Source organism: Pezoporus flaviventris, unplaced genomic scaffold (genome assembly GCF_033815535.1).
Source record: "Pezoporus flaviventris isolate CSIRO_AGI_PZ_B2104156 unplaced genomic scaffold, CSIRO_AGI_Pfla_v1 ptg000001l, whole genome shotgun sequence".
NCBI lineage: Eukaryota > Metazoa > Chordata > Aves > Psittaciformes > Psittacidae > Pezoporus > Pezoporus flaviventris.
The window spans coordinates 59,151,048-59,165,433 of record NW_026892549.1 but is presented as its reverse complement, the minus strand read 5'-3'; the positions used below and the strand labels follow the sequence as shown (position 1 = coordinate 59,165,433).

Here is a 14,386-nt window from a genome sequence, read left to right as displayed (position 1 = left end):
TCTGGAAAAGTGCAGAACTGTAAAAATCCATATAATACAGCTCACCATTTAAAAAGCAGCACCAGGTAAATGCAGAAGTACTTAGCTGAAATGCAGCAAACTTGTGTGGAAATACCCCCTCCTTAAACTAACATCACAACGCAGCTCAGTTTAAACCTCAAAGGTTTATTGGTGCCATCTCACCCCTCCAGCATGGACACGGAAACTGAAGAACCGCTTTCGTAAGTTTCATTCCTTTAACTCATCATAGAGACATGGAATGGTCCGGGTTGGAAAGGACCTTAAAGCTCATCCAGGTCCAAACCCTGCCACAGGCAGGGACACCTTCCACTAGAGCAGGTTGCTTCAAGCCCCATCCAACCTGGCCTTGTACACTTTGAACCCATACTGCAGACAGGCAGCACACTGCAGTGGTTTTGCTCCTTGACCAGGTTTGCTTTCAAGTGTAGCACACTGGGCAGAGTTTGAGGAACACCTCCTAGTGCTCTTCATCCGTACAACTTGGATGCTCTTCATCCATCATTTTGGCAAAACACACATACCCAGAGAACACGAGATAGTGCCTGTATTTTGTGAACTTGGGTCGGAATGTCCACAATCTTAAGGCGATCTCAAAGTTTCCATTCAACTGAGATTCTTACAGTCTACAAAACAGAATAGGTAAGCACTGAGTCCTACTACTTCTGGATGCTAACACATTCCTAAAACACCACAGGCAGAGAGCATCATTTAACACTCTGAAACCCTCTTCAGAGAGCTCATCCTTCCGCTGACACCATTCTGGAGAAGAAAGCTCAGTGAAAAGACAAATGGGACATACGCGTATATCTCAGAAGCAATCAGAATGATCAGATTTCCTTGCTGACCCCTTTTCAGCTGAGCACTGAAATGCTACGGCTTCCTCCTGCTTTACAACGTTCTAGAAGCCAGTATGAAACACCACCACTTCTAAGGTCTCATTTAAATATAAGACAGCCTTTGGTATCCTCCTGGCCATCTCGCTGCAATGGAAAAATGATGAATGACCCAACTGTGACACTAATAGAGCAGAACATCTAGCCGCAAATGTCATACTCCTGGAGAGTGTCAAGATCTCTACTTCAAACGCCTTATGGTGAGGATCTAGAAGGAGATTCGGAATGCACAGAGACAATGAAAGCTGCATGAGTGAAAACTGCTAAACTTACAGTCTAAACAAGGTGGTTCTGGCAGATTGTTTGGGTAATTGTGCAAAATACGGTAAGGATGTTCCTGTACTCTCTCTCAAGACAACATCATCTGCTTTGAAACCAAGGATGAAGTTTGAGCCTGATTTATTATTATAAGGAACTTACTTGTCACCCCCAGCACAGCAGGAGCTCTGCCCTGCATGCCTTACATTACTCTTGGGAGCCACAGGTTGCAAAACTGCATCTTCCCCTGTATAAGTGAACATCAATCTGAATTCTAAAGTGCTGCAGGATAATTCTTGCTGTGCATTACTGGCCACAAGGAAGGTGCTACAGTGATTCTGATGATGAGAAAATACCAGTTTCCTATTCCATTTCTTGACTGAGTAAAGGCGGACGCATGCCGGTGGAAGCCCAGCTACCTAAGACGTTTATGTGAGTCTTTCTGGTTGACTAAGCTGTTTGAGGGAAGAGCTTGTCAAGCATGTGAGCTAGATTTTAATACTGGAAGTTTTGAGTCTGCAACCTCATGCTGAAAGGGGGTAATTATCCAGAAAAGGCTCAAAAGTTGTACTTGATAACCCAAGGTTCCTTGAGGTATGTTAGGCTGTTTAGAAAGCAGAAGGCAAGAAGAAGTCATTGCTAGCAGAGTTTATTCTGGCTGAACTGGCAAAGGTTCCCTCTGGAACTATGTGCCAGAAGCAATTTGTCTGTTGATAACAAGAGGGTATGCAAAGTACATGAATGTTCCCTTGTCCTTATTAAAGACAATGTAAATTATTTGCACATATTCTGTCTTCTACATGGCAAATTTTACAATAGTAAATATTAGGAACTGCAGGAAAACCCGGAATAACTCTAGAGAAAACAGAACCCAACAGCCCTTTCCCTTTAGATTTGCTTCTCAGTAACGATTTCCTTCTTTAGAAAGAAGAAAAAAGCTCCTCCAACTGAAACCACTGATGTACTTTAACACTATAAATCTATTTGGAATGATATCACAGAATCAAGGAATGGTTTGTGTTGGAAGGGACCTCAAAGCTCATCCAGTCCCAACCCCTGCCACAGGCAGGGACACCTTCCACTAGAGCAGGGTACTCCAAGCCCCTGTGTCCAACGTGGCCTTGAACACTGCCAGGGATGGGGCAGCCACAGCTTCTCTGGGCACCCTGTGCCAGCGCCTCAGCACCCTCACAGGGAAGAATATAATTTATCCTAGTCAAGAACTTGCCTATTGAATTCCTACAACTTACAATGATGCTTTCTGGTTCCCTTTTGAAATGAAAGTGTTAGGACTGTTAGAAGCAGGTTGAACCGTTTTCTTTTTCTATGTACAGCAGAAGACTCCATCATTTAATCATTCCAAGTGCTCACGACCAGAGAAGTAAGGCAAGTTGTAAGGTCTGCATTAATATAAACACTCCAATGACCTTTCATACCCTATGGCACAGTGAGAACTCAATTTTACATCAATAAACCCTAACAGCAAACTGTTCGAAACTCCAAAGACACCAGGTATTACAACTTACATAAATTACAGCTGAGATCAAATGGCCCGTACAAGCAATTGTACAGTGATAAAGCCTAAGTGGATGATATTTAAACAGATACTTGATTTACTGCAGAATTTTATATCATGCTAGAATTCAAATGTCAATTTACAAGTCCGGAGGAAAGAAATTCCTGTCCATTGCAAACTACTGTTTGCAGTGCTGTTTCAGAAGAGCTTAATATTGTAAGTTTAAGGAAGAAAACCTTCCCTCTGATAGTCTCAGGACACAATCTTAGAAGCCAAACTATAAACCCTGACATTTAAAAAGAGAATGAACAAGTTACTTTGGAAATAACATCCTCAGCCTTCTGTAAGTGAAGTCTAATGAAGCTGATTTGTGCAGTACAGGTGGCTGTGGTTTCTTCCATCAACCCTTCTGATGTTCAGTTTAAAGATCTGTCTCTCAGGCTCTTTAGGGATGCACAACTGTGAAGGCTGGAGGAACAGCGCCATAACCTATTAGTAGCAGCAACACCACTAGTTAATATTCATCTGCTGTCCATTGCAATCATGCAGATGCATATTCTTGAACCAAAAACTTCAACACCTAAGCAGGTTACGAATGGCTCCCCTGAGACCAGACAACCTTCTTATTCCCCAGCAGCGAGCGAATAGAGGTAACTCTGGGTGAAATGAGAAAGAGCCATTAAAGAAAAGATTTATCAAAGGAAAAAAACTGAAGGCTTCCAATGCGATCCAGGAAAACCTCTTGGCCAATAGCTGCAGCAGCAGTAATTGTTCTAAATCTATCAATAAAGCTAAGCTGCTCCTTCATTGACTGCAAACACCAATTTCTTTCATGGAGGATTATAAGTTGATGCTCATGGTCTCTCTACTGCCATTAGGGTGATAAACAGTTTAAACTACATCAGGATCTGACATGTAGATCAATTCTGAGTCCATAAAGAATCTACACAAGAGCTTCCTGGACAGGGATTTACTGCCCCCAGTTTTTATTCTCTCTTGCTGCTAAAATTACTTCTGTCAAGTACTTAAAAGAGCCAGGGAAAAAATAAAAAGTAAAAAAGAATTAATTTTTCATGTGCTGCTGGAAAGGTCTTTTTAAATTCCAGAGTTTTTAAGGCAAATATGTTCCTGCTTTTAAAATCAAGCTGAACAGTGGGTGGTATTTAGCTAAACAGCGAGCCGCTCGCACGGTCCGCTCACTATCAAGCAGACAGCAATTTGAAACACTGAACTAAGCTGTCTAGATTTTCTCTGAGGGCAGTCACAGGCTTCACGTTACCAGCACCAAATGATATTAGACATTTAATTTTAAACTTCAGGTACTTAAATGTAAAACCTTACAACAGTAATAGTCATAAAGCAGTGGGGCATTCCATTTCAGAGAATGGATTTTTCTATTTTTCCCCTTTAATTTAACCAGCACCTCCTGTTTTGTGGCTCTGCCCACTACAAAGTAATTTATCTAATTAGGAGATGTTCACAGCTGCTTGAAAGACAGAAGCCCCAGGAAACCAAAGGTCTGGTTTCGAAGACTTTGAAAAGTTCTCTGGAGCCACACAAAGTATTAATTTAATGGGGGGGGGGGAAGAAGGTGCAGAGAAAAATTGAATCCCAATATGTTATTTTGTCTACAATAAAACTATGTGACAATAAGCACCATATTCTCCCATACACTGGCATTTGAATTCCAAATGATGCTTAGCTTCTTGCCGTACCTGCTGCTTTCACAGTGTTACCTTTTTATGAGTAAAATTCAACCTCTTTTAATGGAGGAAAAATACCCCCTGAAATTAAAAAGGGTTTTTCATGCGTCAACTTGCCAACGTAAAGGACACATCTCCGAGCTTACCGAAGGATGAGACAATGAGAGCAGTGAATTATGCTGGAGGTTTTGGAGCAGGTTTAGCACAGTCTTGTTTTCTGCTAACCTAAAACACACCTCACCATCAGTCCAATTTCCTCCACATATTTATAAAGTTAAAAATACACCTTGCAGAACCTCTGCAGGAAATTGTTCAAGCCCAGCTTATTCAGAGGTACCCACCAGTCACCTGCGTTTTTTGAGTAGGTATTTCATAGGTAATTCTAGCTGTCGTCTCTTCTGATCCAGAAGTAATCGCAGATGAATGTCAAGTCAGAAAAGGGTACTGCACATACTTGGTAATAGAGAGGAGAAAAGGTTCCCTTCACCAGGAATTAAAAGCCAGCTGAAGCTCAGCATCAGGAGCAAAGCACAAGTCCAGCACAGATCTCAAAACCAGAAGCAGCATTACAGTGTAAAGGGGAAAGGGAAAAGTAGGAACTTCGGTTGAATTTCTACTTTTCAACATTCTGATTACATGCCACTTTGAGGAACTTTCTGATCTGCATTTTGAAGACTTTCGTCTCCTATAGCCTCAGTTGGCGCTAAGGAGCACAGGGATGATATATGCTCACCTGCCTATAGGTATGTCAAGCTATAAAGGACTGGAGACTATTTTGTCTTTCACTTGCCTTCCTTCTAGTGCAAACATACAATATTCTCCAACTTTTCTTTGAAAAGCTACAGTATAAAAGAAGGGCGCAGAAAGCCAAAGCTGTGATATAACCTTTCAAAAGGAAAACAGAATTGGGATGGATTAAAACGATAAAGCAGCTCAGGAAAAAGAGAGACACATCTACATCCTTAACTGTGAAATCAGTTCAGTCTAAAGGAATTCATGTAGGGCAATGCAGATTGCCCTATAAGACTAACCAGTTTCTAAAGGAATGGAGGAGTTGAGTGGACACAGAAGGGAACAGTGCTGAAGCATTTTATCTTGTTGATGAACAGGATCTACAGCTGTCACCGAGGCCGAAATAAATTGTGTTTGCTATAGAAATACTTGGTCAAAATCAGTACCATTCTGATGCAAACACCATGCTCCTGAAGATGTCACCCACAGGCTCCATAAATGTATGTGCTGCAGTTATCATAGAATCATAGACTGGTTTGTGTTGGAAGGGACCTTAAAACTCATCCAGTTCCAGGCCCTTGCCATGGGAAGGGACACCTTCCACTAGAGCAGGTTGCTACAACCTCCATCTAATCTGGCCAGTTACTATGGACTTGAGAGCTAATGCCACTCAGAGCCAAGGTGACTGTGATTTTAAACCCTCCATTCTCATAAAGTGGCACTGAAAAGCTGCCCAAAGCTGCTTAAAAACCCAGAGACAGTATCAGGACTATGAAAACCTTATACAGATACATATATATATATATATGCATATATATACAGGACATGTGAAATACTTTTTCATATTCCTGTAATTCTCACTATTTTAGGGATAAGCCATTCAGAAACAACTTTCCTCCCCCCTTTTCCTGTCCTATTGACATTTCTCCCCATTACCCATATTCTCAGTTTCTTCTCAGTTCACTCTCTTTCACACGTTCTTCTCCTTTTCCCCATTTCATGAACTTTCCATGGTTTCTCCAACTGCCTGTTAAATCCTACGCTTCAGGACACATGCACTCCAATGCTATGAACCATCTCTGCACCACAACATATTAGAAACACCCATGTCCCAGCACACCCACCACAGCCGCTTCCAGGATGCTCTGATTTGCTTGGTAGCAGGTCAGCTATAGGTGAATAGCATTATATCCCTGTCCTTAGCAGGCACTTCACTGAGGCCAAAGGCACCATTTTGTTACCACATATCATGCCTACCCTTTAGAAACCACACCCCCTGTCTCCCTGATACAATCTAATCACTGCAAAGCACCATCTGGAATAGTGTTTGCTCCTTTTAATGCTGTTAAATGCTCCACAGAGAAAACACTATGACTATGCCAGTAGTGTGCACACATTAAAGCAAGAGCACAGCAGGGAAAGGACATCCCGATGAAAAGATGTGGAGGATAATTTACTACTAAACACCTACCACACAGAGTAAGGAAATAAGAATATCAAGTGAGTAACCTACATGATGTACCTGAAACTAAAATGAAGCTGTATTGTATCAGCTCTCCTTACTGATAAAGTATTGTACTGATCTGTTTCCTAATCTGATTTCTCTTTTTCTCCCAAATGCCACAAGTTTGGCTTCCAACCGAGCATCTGGGTGAACATCAGACTGTTTGGGTCTTTTTCTTCCCTTTAAAAAAGTGAACGACCAGACTCCCCCTTCACCCCAAAGCAGATAATCCCCCCCCAGCTCCAGGTTTCTTACCACTGCTAATGCCAGAGTTTGCAATGACTGTTGCCTCACTCCACTGATCTGCACTGGAGACCGAGTAAGAGCGCTGATGCATACCATCCGGACGGCTGTTGAAGGAGACTAGACTGATCCCACTTGCCATCTGAGACACAGATGTGCTAGTAGTCACGTTCCCTAGACATAAATGGAAAACAAATTGTGTCAATAGAGAAGACAAAATCGATTTGCATGAAGATGGATGGGTGCATCTTAACAGAGCATCAAAAGAGGTCACTTAACCAACACCAAAACCAAGCAGCCCTCCTTGCAACAATGACGGGTGATCAGCTTGGGGCACCGCAGATTTCGGCAGCCCTCTCAAATCCGGCTAGGAACTTCTGACACAAGAGACCGAATTGTCAAGATTTCACCTCATCCTTTCATTCCTCTTCTAGGAAACACCACCTTCCACAACCCTGCTACCAATCACATCCTGTATAGGTTCTCCACTTGATACAGGCAAACACGGAGCATGCAAGGCAGACTGCACAGAAAAGGAAGGTATTCATGAAAACCACTGTTCACACAAGCAACCGAGATGAGCCAACGAAGACTTTAAACCAATCTACCTCAACTCCACAACTTTAAACCAATCTACCTCAAAATACTATTTCACGTAAGCATGTAGCCCAAGTAAAGCCAAGAACACAGCCATGGGGAGCAAGTGACTGGTAGCACTGCAAGACCAAACAAGACACTTAGACTTTTAATCTTAAAACAGTATCACGACACAAAGCACACACTAGAGGTTTGTTCCATTGACTGCAAACATCATTCCTGCGTCTCGTCTCACAGCAACACACCCGTCACAGCTCTGTCTGAAGGTCTATGATGCTACAGGTGAGATACAACAATAGCCTTTCCCCAGCATACATGAGAAACAAGTATTTTCCTCATCACTGAGGTCTGGAACAACAAAATGCTGGGAAGTGTGTGTGAGGGGCAGCAACAGGAACAGGTGGCTCTGGGGAGATGAGCTTTAAAGTTCTTTCCAACACAAACCAGGCCGGGATTCTATGATCTGGTTGAATAAATGCTCAGAGTCAAAACAATAAAAACCTTTGCAGAAAGTCAGGTTTCTGATGGTTTCAGTCACAACTTGATACGGGCTCAAGTCCGCTCGACAGTGTTGGTTTCTGAGTGTATTTGAGTCCAGTTCTATCACAAGACTTGCATATTGCAAAGATACAAAGATTTTACAATGCTACTTCTATTCCTCACGGCAGGCTCTCACAAATTACCCCACAGGTCTTCTATGGATTTAAGAATACTCTTTAAGAACACACATAAAGGGAAAGAGAGACAATTTTACAGAACACCCTAACACTTTGCATTTCCATTGCACCTTCTACTGATGAGTTCAGAAAAATTAATGAATTAATTTTCAATGCTCCTGTGAGGTTGTTAATTATCTGCTATCATTTCCCCCATTTTTCGGAGGTTAAATGACCCAGGGCCACAAAGGAAGATTGTGGCAGACTTGAAAATAAAACCCAGATCTCCCGACTCCCAGTTCTATCATTATGTCTTTTCCCAGAGCAGCCTTTGGGAAGACAGCAGAGCTCTGTGAACTACTTTGTGTTATTAGAGTTGGCGTAATTGTCCCTTTCTCTCTTCCCCTTTCCCAAGACTAAATCTCATCTTTAGCCCCTAGCACAGATCCAGCACTATAGTATCTGTCCACCTGCATCTTCAATGCACTTACACAGTCCCAAGAACTTCTGCATGGTAATTTCTGCTTTGGAGATATGAAATAGATACAGGATTTTGGAACCATGTTGGGACCTCCCAGTGCAGTGCTGTAGCCACTGGCGCATAATTCCTCTCTAATCACCTTCCCTGGGCAACCCTTTTGTCCAAAAGAATCCCATAATTAGAGCATCATCTGCCAAAGTATTGGAAAAATTTATGCCTCCAATATCTTCAGGATATTACGTTCTTGACTCCATCAACTGAGAGCAAGTTGCTAGTGCTGGTATTTTAGCACCTTCCAAAGAAATGTTCAACAAAGAAAGCAGGCCTACAGAAATGCAGGTACAAAGCAGAGGATCAGGTTATAGCTCAGTGTCCTCAAGTCACAACAGAAAATGGAAATACTAGCTAACAGTACACAGATTTTAAGATTTCTTAGAAGAAATATCTCCTTCCAAATGAACTTGTGTAATGCTACTGATGCTCACTTTGGAATAACCTTTTCCTGTTGTTTTCACAATCTATTAATAAATGATTTTGATGATACACCACATGAAAGGGAGAGGCTGACATCAGTGACTGAACTTCAGACCAAGTGGACTCTAGAAACTTGAGATTTAGGCCAACATCAACACCATGTGGACCAATAAAGAGATGCCCTAAGATTTGCTCCTAGGGCAGGACAACCTGGTGGAGCAGCGGAGGATGGGGAACAATTGGTTGAGCAGCAGCACTGCTGTGAAGGACTAAGAGTCAACAGTGGATGTCACAATGTGTGGTAACACTGTACTTGACACAAACCACAAGCTGGGCATCTGAAACGCTGTACACAGTGTCTCCCACTTAAAAAAGATGGTTGGGAAATTAGAAAAAAGCCAGCAGAGAACTACCAAGACAGTCAAATCTCTTTGGTTTTGCTGTACGACCTTTTTAGGCATCTTTAGGTTATTACTAGTAAATAGCTTTGGAAACAACTTGTTTTCTTCACAAGCATCTTTAGGTTATTACTGGTAAATAGCTTTGGAAACAACTTGTTTTCTTCACAAGCATCCACCTTGCCAAACTCAAGAGCAATGTCACAAAAGTGCACTTTTAGCCTGTAGCTATCTTTCACATGGCACCTAGAAAAATGGGAAGCCACATGTAATGAATTCCTGGAAACAATTACTGGATGACCCATCCATGTTACCCTGTGCTGGGAGTTGCTCTCTCTCAGCAATAATATGTTGACATCTTCTGACCAGTTCACATTTGAACATAAGTTTTAAGTCACTTCCAGTGACAGGACAAGGGGCAATGGGTGTAAACTGGAGCATAGGAGGTTCCATGTGAACATCAGGAAAAATTTCTTTACTGCGAGAGTGACAGAGCACTGGAACAGGTTGCCCAGGGGGGGTTGTGGAGTCTCCTACGTTGGAGATATTCAAGGCCCGCCTGGACAAGTTCCTGTGTGATGTACTCTAGGTTACCCTGCTCTTGCAGGGGGGTTGGACTAGATGATCTTTTGAGGTCCCTTCCAACCCTTGGGGTTCTGTGATTCTGTGATTCCAACCATGATGCAAAAGCAAAACCTTAGAAAAGAGAATATCAAGACTTCTACATCATCATGTCTGCACCCATTTTCACCTTAATACCACCTTCTGAAACTCCATCCCCCATGTTACTGCATCAAACTGTTGAGTACGTGACTTATTCTGCAAACCTAATAAGAATTATTCTTCCATTTAATGTTTCTGAAAGGTACTGCCATAGCGTGATAGACCTGCTGCCTGCACCCCTTGCATTAATACTTATTCAAGGTTAAATTCGACTTTCTTCACGTGCTGTAAGGTTTTCATGGTACATCAGGCCATGCAAGCCAGAATCCATGGGTAGATATCAAAAGGACTGGACTATAGAAACAAAGTGTGCCCTTTCCCCTCCCTTTCTGAATGTGTTCAGCTCTAGCACAAAGTTGTTACTTACAACCTTATTTCAGAATCATTATTTCCCAATTTATAGCTCAATTTTCCACTTCTCAGTTTAACTGCAGCATGCCAGGACATGGATTCCACCACCCCAGTAGGCACTAATGGCATCACACCAAAACAAGGACTACTGGAAGTCAGCTACTGCTCTTGCACACTTTGTACGCTGCACAGTGCTTCTACGAAACAGTCCTATGGATTTTCCGGTCTGTAACAGGCAAACCCCAACCCAGACACCTCAACAAAGCATTTCTGCTCAAGGATAATGCCTCAATAGAAAGCATCTCAGTCTTTCAGAAGAAAAGTGAAAGACAGTTAAAAAGAGGATGCCAGCAATACTCATTGAGAAGTGAACCCTGTACACTGGGTTGGGCACATGAAGCCTTTACATCACGCTTTAGAAGCAATGGCCTTCCTTGATGCATTCTGCCTCTGCTGTCTCCCCCGCTTGTACATGCATACACACACATACGTATATATCACAGAATCCCAGACTGGTTTGGGTTGGAAGGGAGCTTAAAGCTCATCCAGTTCCAAACCCTGCCATGAGCAGGTGTCTAAGAGCTCATCTCAATCTCCCCTGTTCTGGCAGGTTAAAGCCATTCCCCTTGGCCTGTCCCTAGAGGCCCTTGTCCAAAGCCCCTCTCAAGGTTTCTTGTCAGCCCCCTTTGTATCTACCTATCTGTAGACAGAGAAGATACATACATTGACATTAACACGAAATCCATGGTCAGCTACCTGGCCGATTCAGGAGCTGTGAAAGAGTGCTTCTTCAAATACAGCATATATGCATCAGCTGGTTGTTTAAGTTGATTAGCAGGGGGCAGTTAAATTACTATGCTAATCCATGTATTCTCAGCACTGTTTCCTTGATATGGATATGTGTATATGCTTACTGGGAAGCCTTGATTAGTTCAAGCTTCAATGTGTCAAAGGCTCCAGATTCTTTCCAAAGAATAATTTCAGCTGTACTCGCATCCCTAAAGTGTGGGAGCTGATTTGAAAAGGTACTTACCTCTACCATATGCTATTTTTCTTTAAACAATTTGCATTTCAAAGTGAATATGGCATTTATATTTGAATGAATATCAGTATGTTGCCAGAACTCGTCTCAAATGAGCGAAAAAAAAGATGCTGGTCTCCTATTGAACAAAAATGTTTTTATCTACCAAAGGAGCATCAAAGGGAGAGTTCCTCTTTCTAGCTCTAGACAGCTTTATTAAAACTATCTTTTCTGATATTATAAAATACCCTGTTACGATCGCGCTTACAAAACGTTCAAACAATTAAGCTCTACAAAACCCATCCAAATTAAGATTCAAGGCAATTTCCAGCTTGGGTTAAAGCTCAGCAGAAGAGCCTCTACGAAAAGTGAGAGCACTTACACAGAATCCAAAGTGTATGTCCATCTATTCAGGGTAAATAGCCACGAACAGCAAGGAACAAATAAAGACAAGAGGCTCAGCAGAAGATCTGCAGAGTAGTGCATTCCTGTGTGTACATATAAAGAAAGAGGCTGACAGAAACACACACACTAGGGGTAGAACATGTCTCCGTTTCCTATGCACAGAGGGACTTTCTGACAGCACCAGATTATAACACTTAGAAATAGGAGGAAAATAAGATTTAAACAAAACCAGGACCATACAGGATGCTAAGTGCACATCTAGTCAGTAAAACCCAAAAGATGAAGACTCAGTGTTCTATAAAAATGTGAATAAAATATACAATAAAGTTTAACAGAATGTTATCTTACATAAATGGTTATCTTACATCTGCACAGAGACCTCAGAGCAGCTGCCAGTGTCTGAAGGGGGCTACAAGGATGCTGGAGAGGGACTCTGCATCAGGGACTGTAGCGACAGGACAAGGGGTGATGGATTGAAACTTAGGGGAGATTTAGGCTAGAAGCTCTTCCCTGTGGGGGTGCTGAGGTGCTGGCACAGGGTGCCCAGAGAAGCTGTGGCTGCCTCATCACTGGCAGTGTTCAAGGCCAGGTTGGACACAGGGGCTTGGAGCAACCTGCTCTAGTGGAAGGTGTCCCTGCCTGTGGCAGGGGTTGGAACTGGAGGAGCTTTAAGGTCCCTTCAACCCAAACCATTCCTTGATTCTACATATGCAGTAACCTGCCCAACTATATAAGAAACCATTCAAGGTTTTTGCCTCTTTCTCCTGTAACAGAACAGGATGATGACAACATCTTAGCTATTCCTCTTTTGCCATCTTTTAGCTTTAACAGAAAGAGCACAGTGAATCCTCACTGGGCAGCACAGGTTATTTTAACACACCCACCACTTTAAACTGAGCCTTCACCAAGGACACCACCCACTAGTTACAAATGCACAATGCGTATCATTCGCAACTATACCCTAAGAGGCCAGATACAAATGACATCGCTGCATGGAGGTGGTCACACATTCGTGATTTCTCCCAAACAAATCACTTAGTTACAAGAAGTTGTATTCAGAGTGCAACTAATATACTCTTGGATTTATGAGACGAGCAGAGATTGCAGGGGTCGTGAAGCAGAACTGTATTTTTCTATGCAGCAGCAGCATGTGAGACCTGCAGAGAGTGGCTGCACAGAAGCACAGAAAGACTGAAGCAGATGAACTAGAGCCGATGCTTTCACCATGGCCGTGGTTTATTTGTGTTACCCTCTTCATGTTCACAATGAGTTTCTCTTCCAAAAAAGAAAAGAAATTAACCTCTTAAGGCCAGAGGGCTGCGCTCACCAGCTGTTAGAACTAATGAAAAATACATTAGAGTTGTGGGTCAGGAAATCCTGACTCTTGATATCAGAGGGTTAATTGTTTCAAATCATGTTGGGTCAATTTATGTTGCAGGAATACTGCCTATTCTTGAAATGCCCTCTAATTCAGTAAAAGGCACTGTCAAGTAGATTAGATTGGCTGTTGGTTGCCTGTTCAAAACCCACTCCTGACGCTGCTCCCTGAAGTTTCTTCAGGCATCAGGGTGCAAAAGGAAAGCGAAAGAGGCCACTCTGCCAGCTGCAAAAAGATGAAAAGCATTCCCTTCCCCTTCCGCAATTCCGCATTGCCCTGATGAACCAGTTCCTAGAGTTGTACAGGTATCTTTCCATTGGACAAATCTTTCCTAAAAGTGGGTGACCATCCAAGCTGCACCACTTTCTGCCTCCTGCTTTGCCTATAAGCATGCATGCTGGGACAACTCCTGCTTTAGCTGGAAAATCTGGGAATGGCTCTTCTGGGTTCCATCCACTTGCTGCTTCACATCCCAGCATCCATGTGTTACAGATGCATCCTCCTTCCCTTCCCTTGCCACCTCTGGAGATCGGGTTCTGCACTAAAATCTGGGAAAAGTACTACTTACAGCATTTTGCCTCTCCAGCTGAGTCAGGGAAGTCCGCATTGGAAAGTACTGCACAGGCATCAGAGCTCTTTCTGGCCACATTTTCATTAAGAGAGAGCCAAAGAGCTCCAGCTTCTATAACCAGGTTCTTGAGTCAGGTTGTCAGTGGGGGGAATGGACTGGATTCTGACTGAATGACACTGATTCTGTCTGCTGCTTCAATCTGACTGCCGCGTGTGAACAGCACATTGCTCGTGCCTTGGGTCTATCAGGGACCTAAAATAACTTCAGCTTACCTGTACACAGAACAAGAAAAGAGTAAGACAACAGTTTTGGGGAACAGTGATTCCAAAACACGCTGGTTCCAGCACTGAAACTCTCCTTCAATACACTGAGAAGCTTTTTCAATGCTGTAGCAGGCGACTTCCTTGTGGGTTTTACTGATTTTGAAGATGATTTTATTTTTTCCAGAAGCATTTATTTGC

At 42.7% G+C, this 14,386-nt stretch overlaps 1 protein-coding gene across 8 annotated transcripts in view; it reads right to left on the bottom strand.

Annotated features, from left to right (window-relative positions):
• The window catches only part of AGAP1 (ArfGAP with GTPase domain, ankyrin repeat and PH domain 1), a 327,230-nt gene that overhangs the window by 103,441 nt on the left and 209,403 nt on the right, over positions 1 to 14,386 (bottom strand). For 6 of the 8 annotated variants that reach the window (XM_061459922.1, XM_061459932.1, XM_061459942.1 and 3 more), the window contains one exon: positions 6,883 to 7,044. The exons of the other annotated variants lie outside the window; for them this stretch is intronic. In XM_061459922.1, the coding sequence (XP_061315906.1) occupies positions 6,883 to 7,044 (162 nt within the window). The remainder of the gene's footprint in view (positions 1 to 6,882; positions 7,045 to 14,386) is intronic. 8 annotated transcript variants of the gene reach the window in all.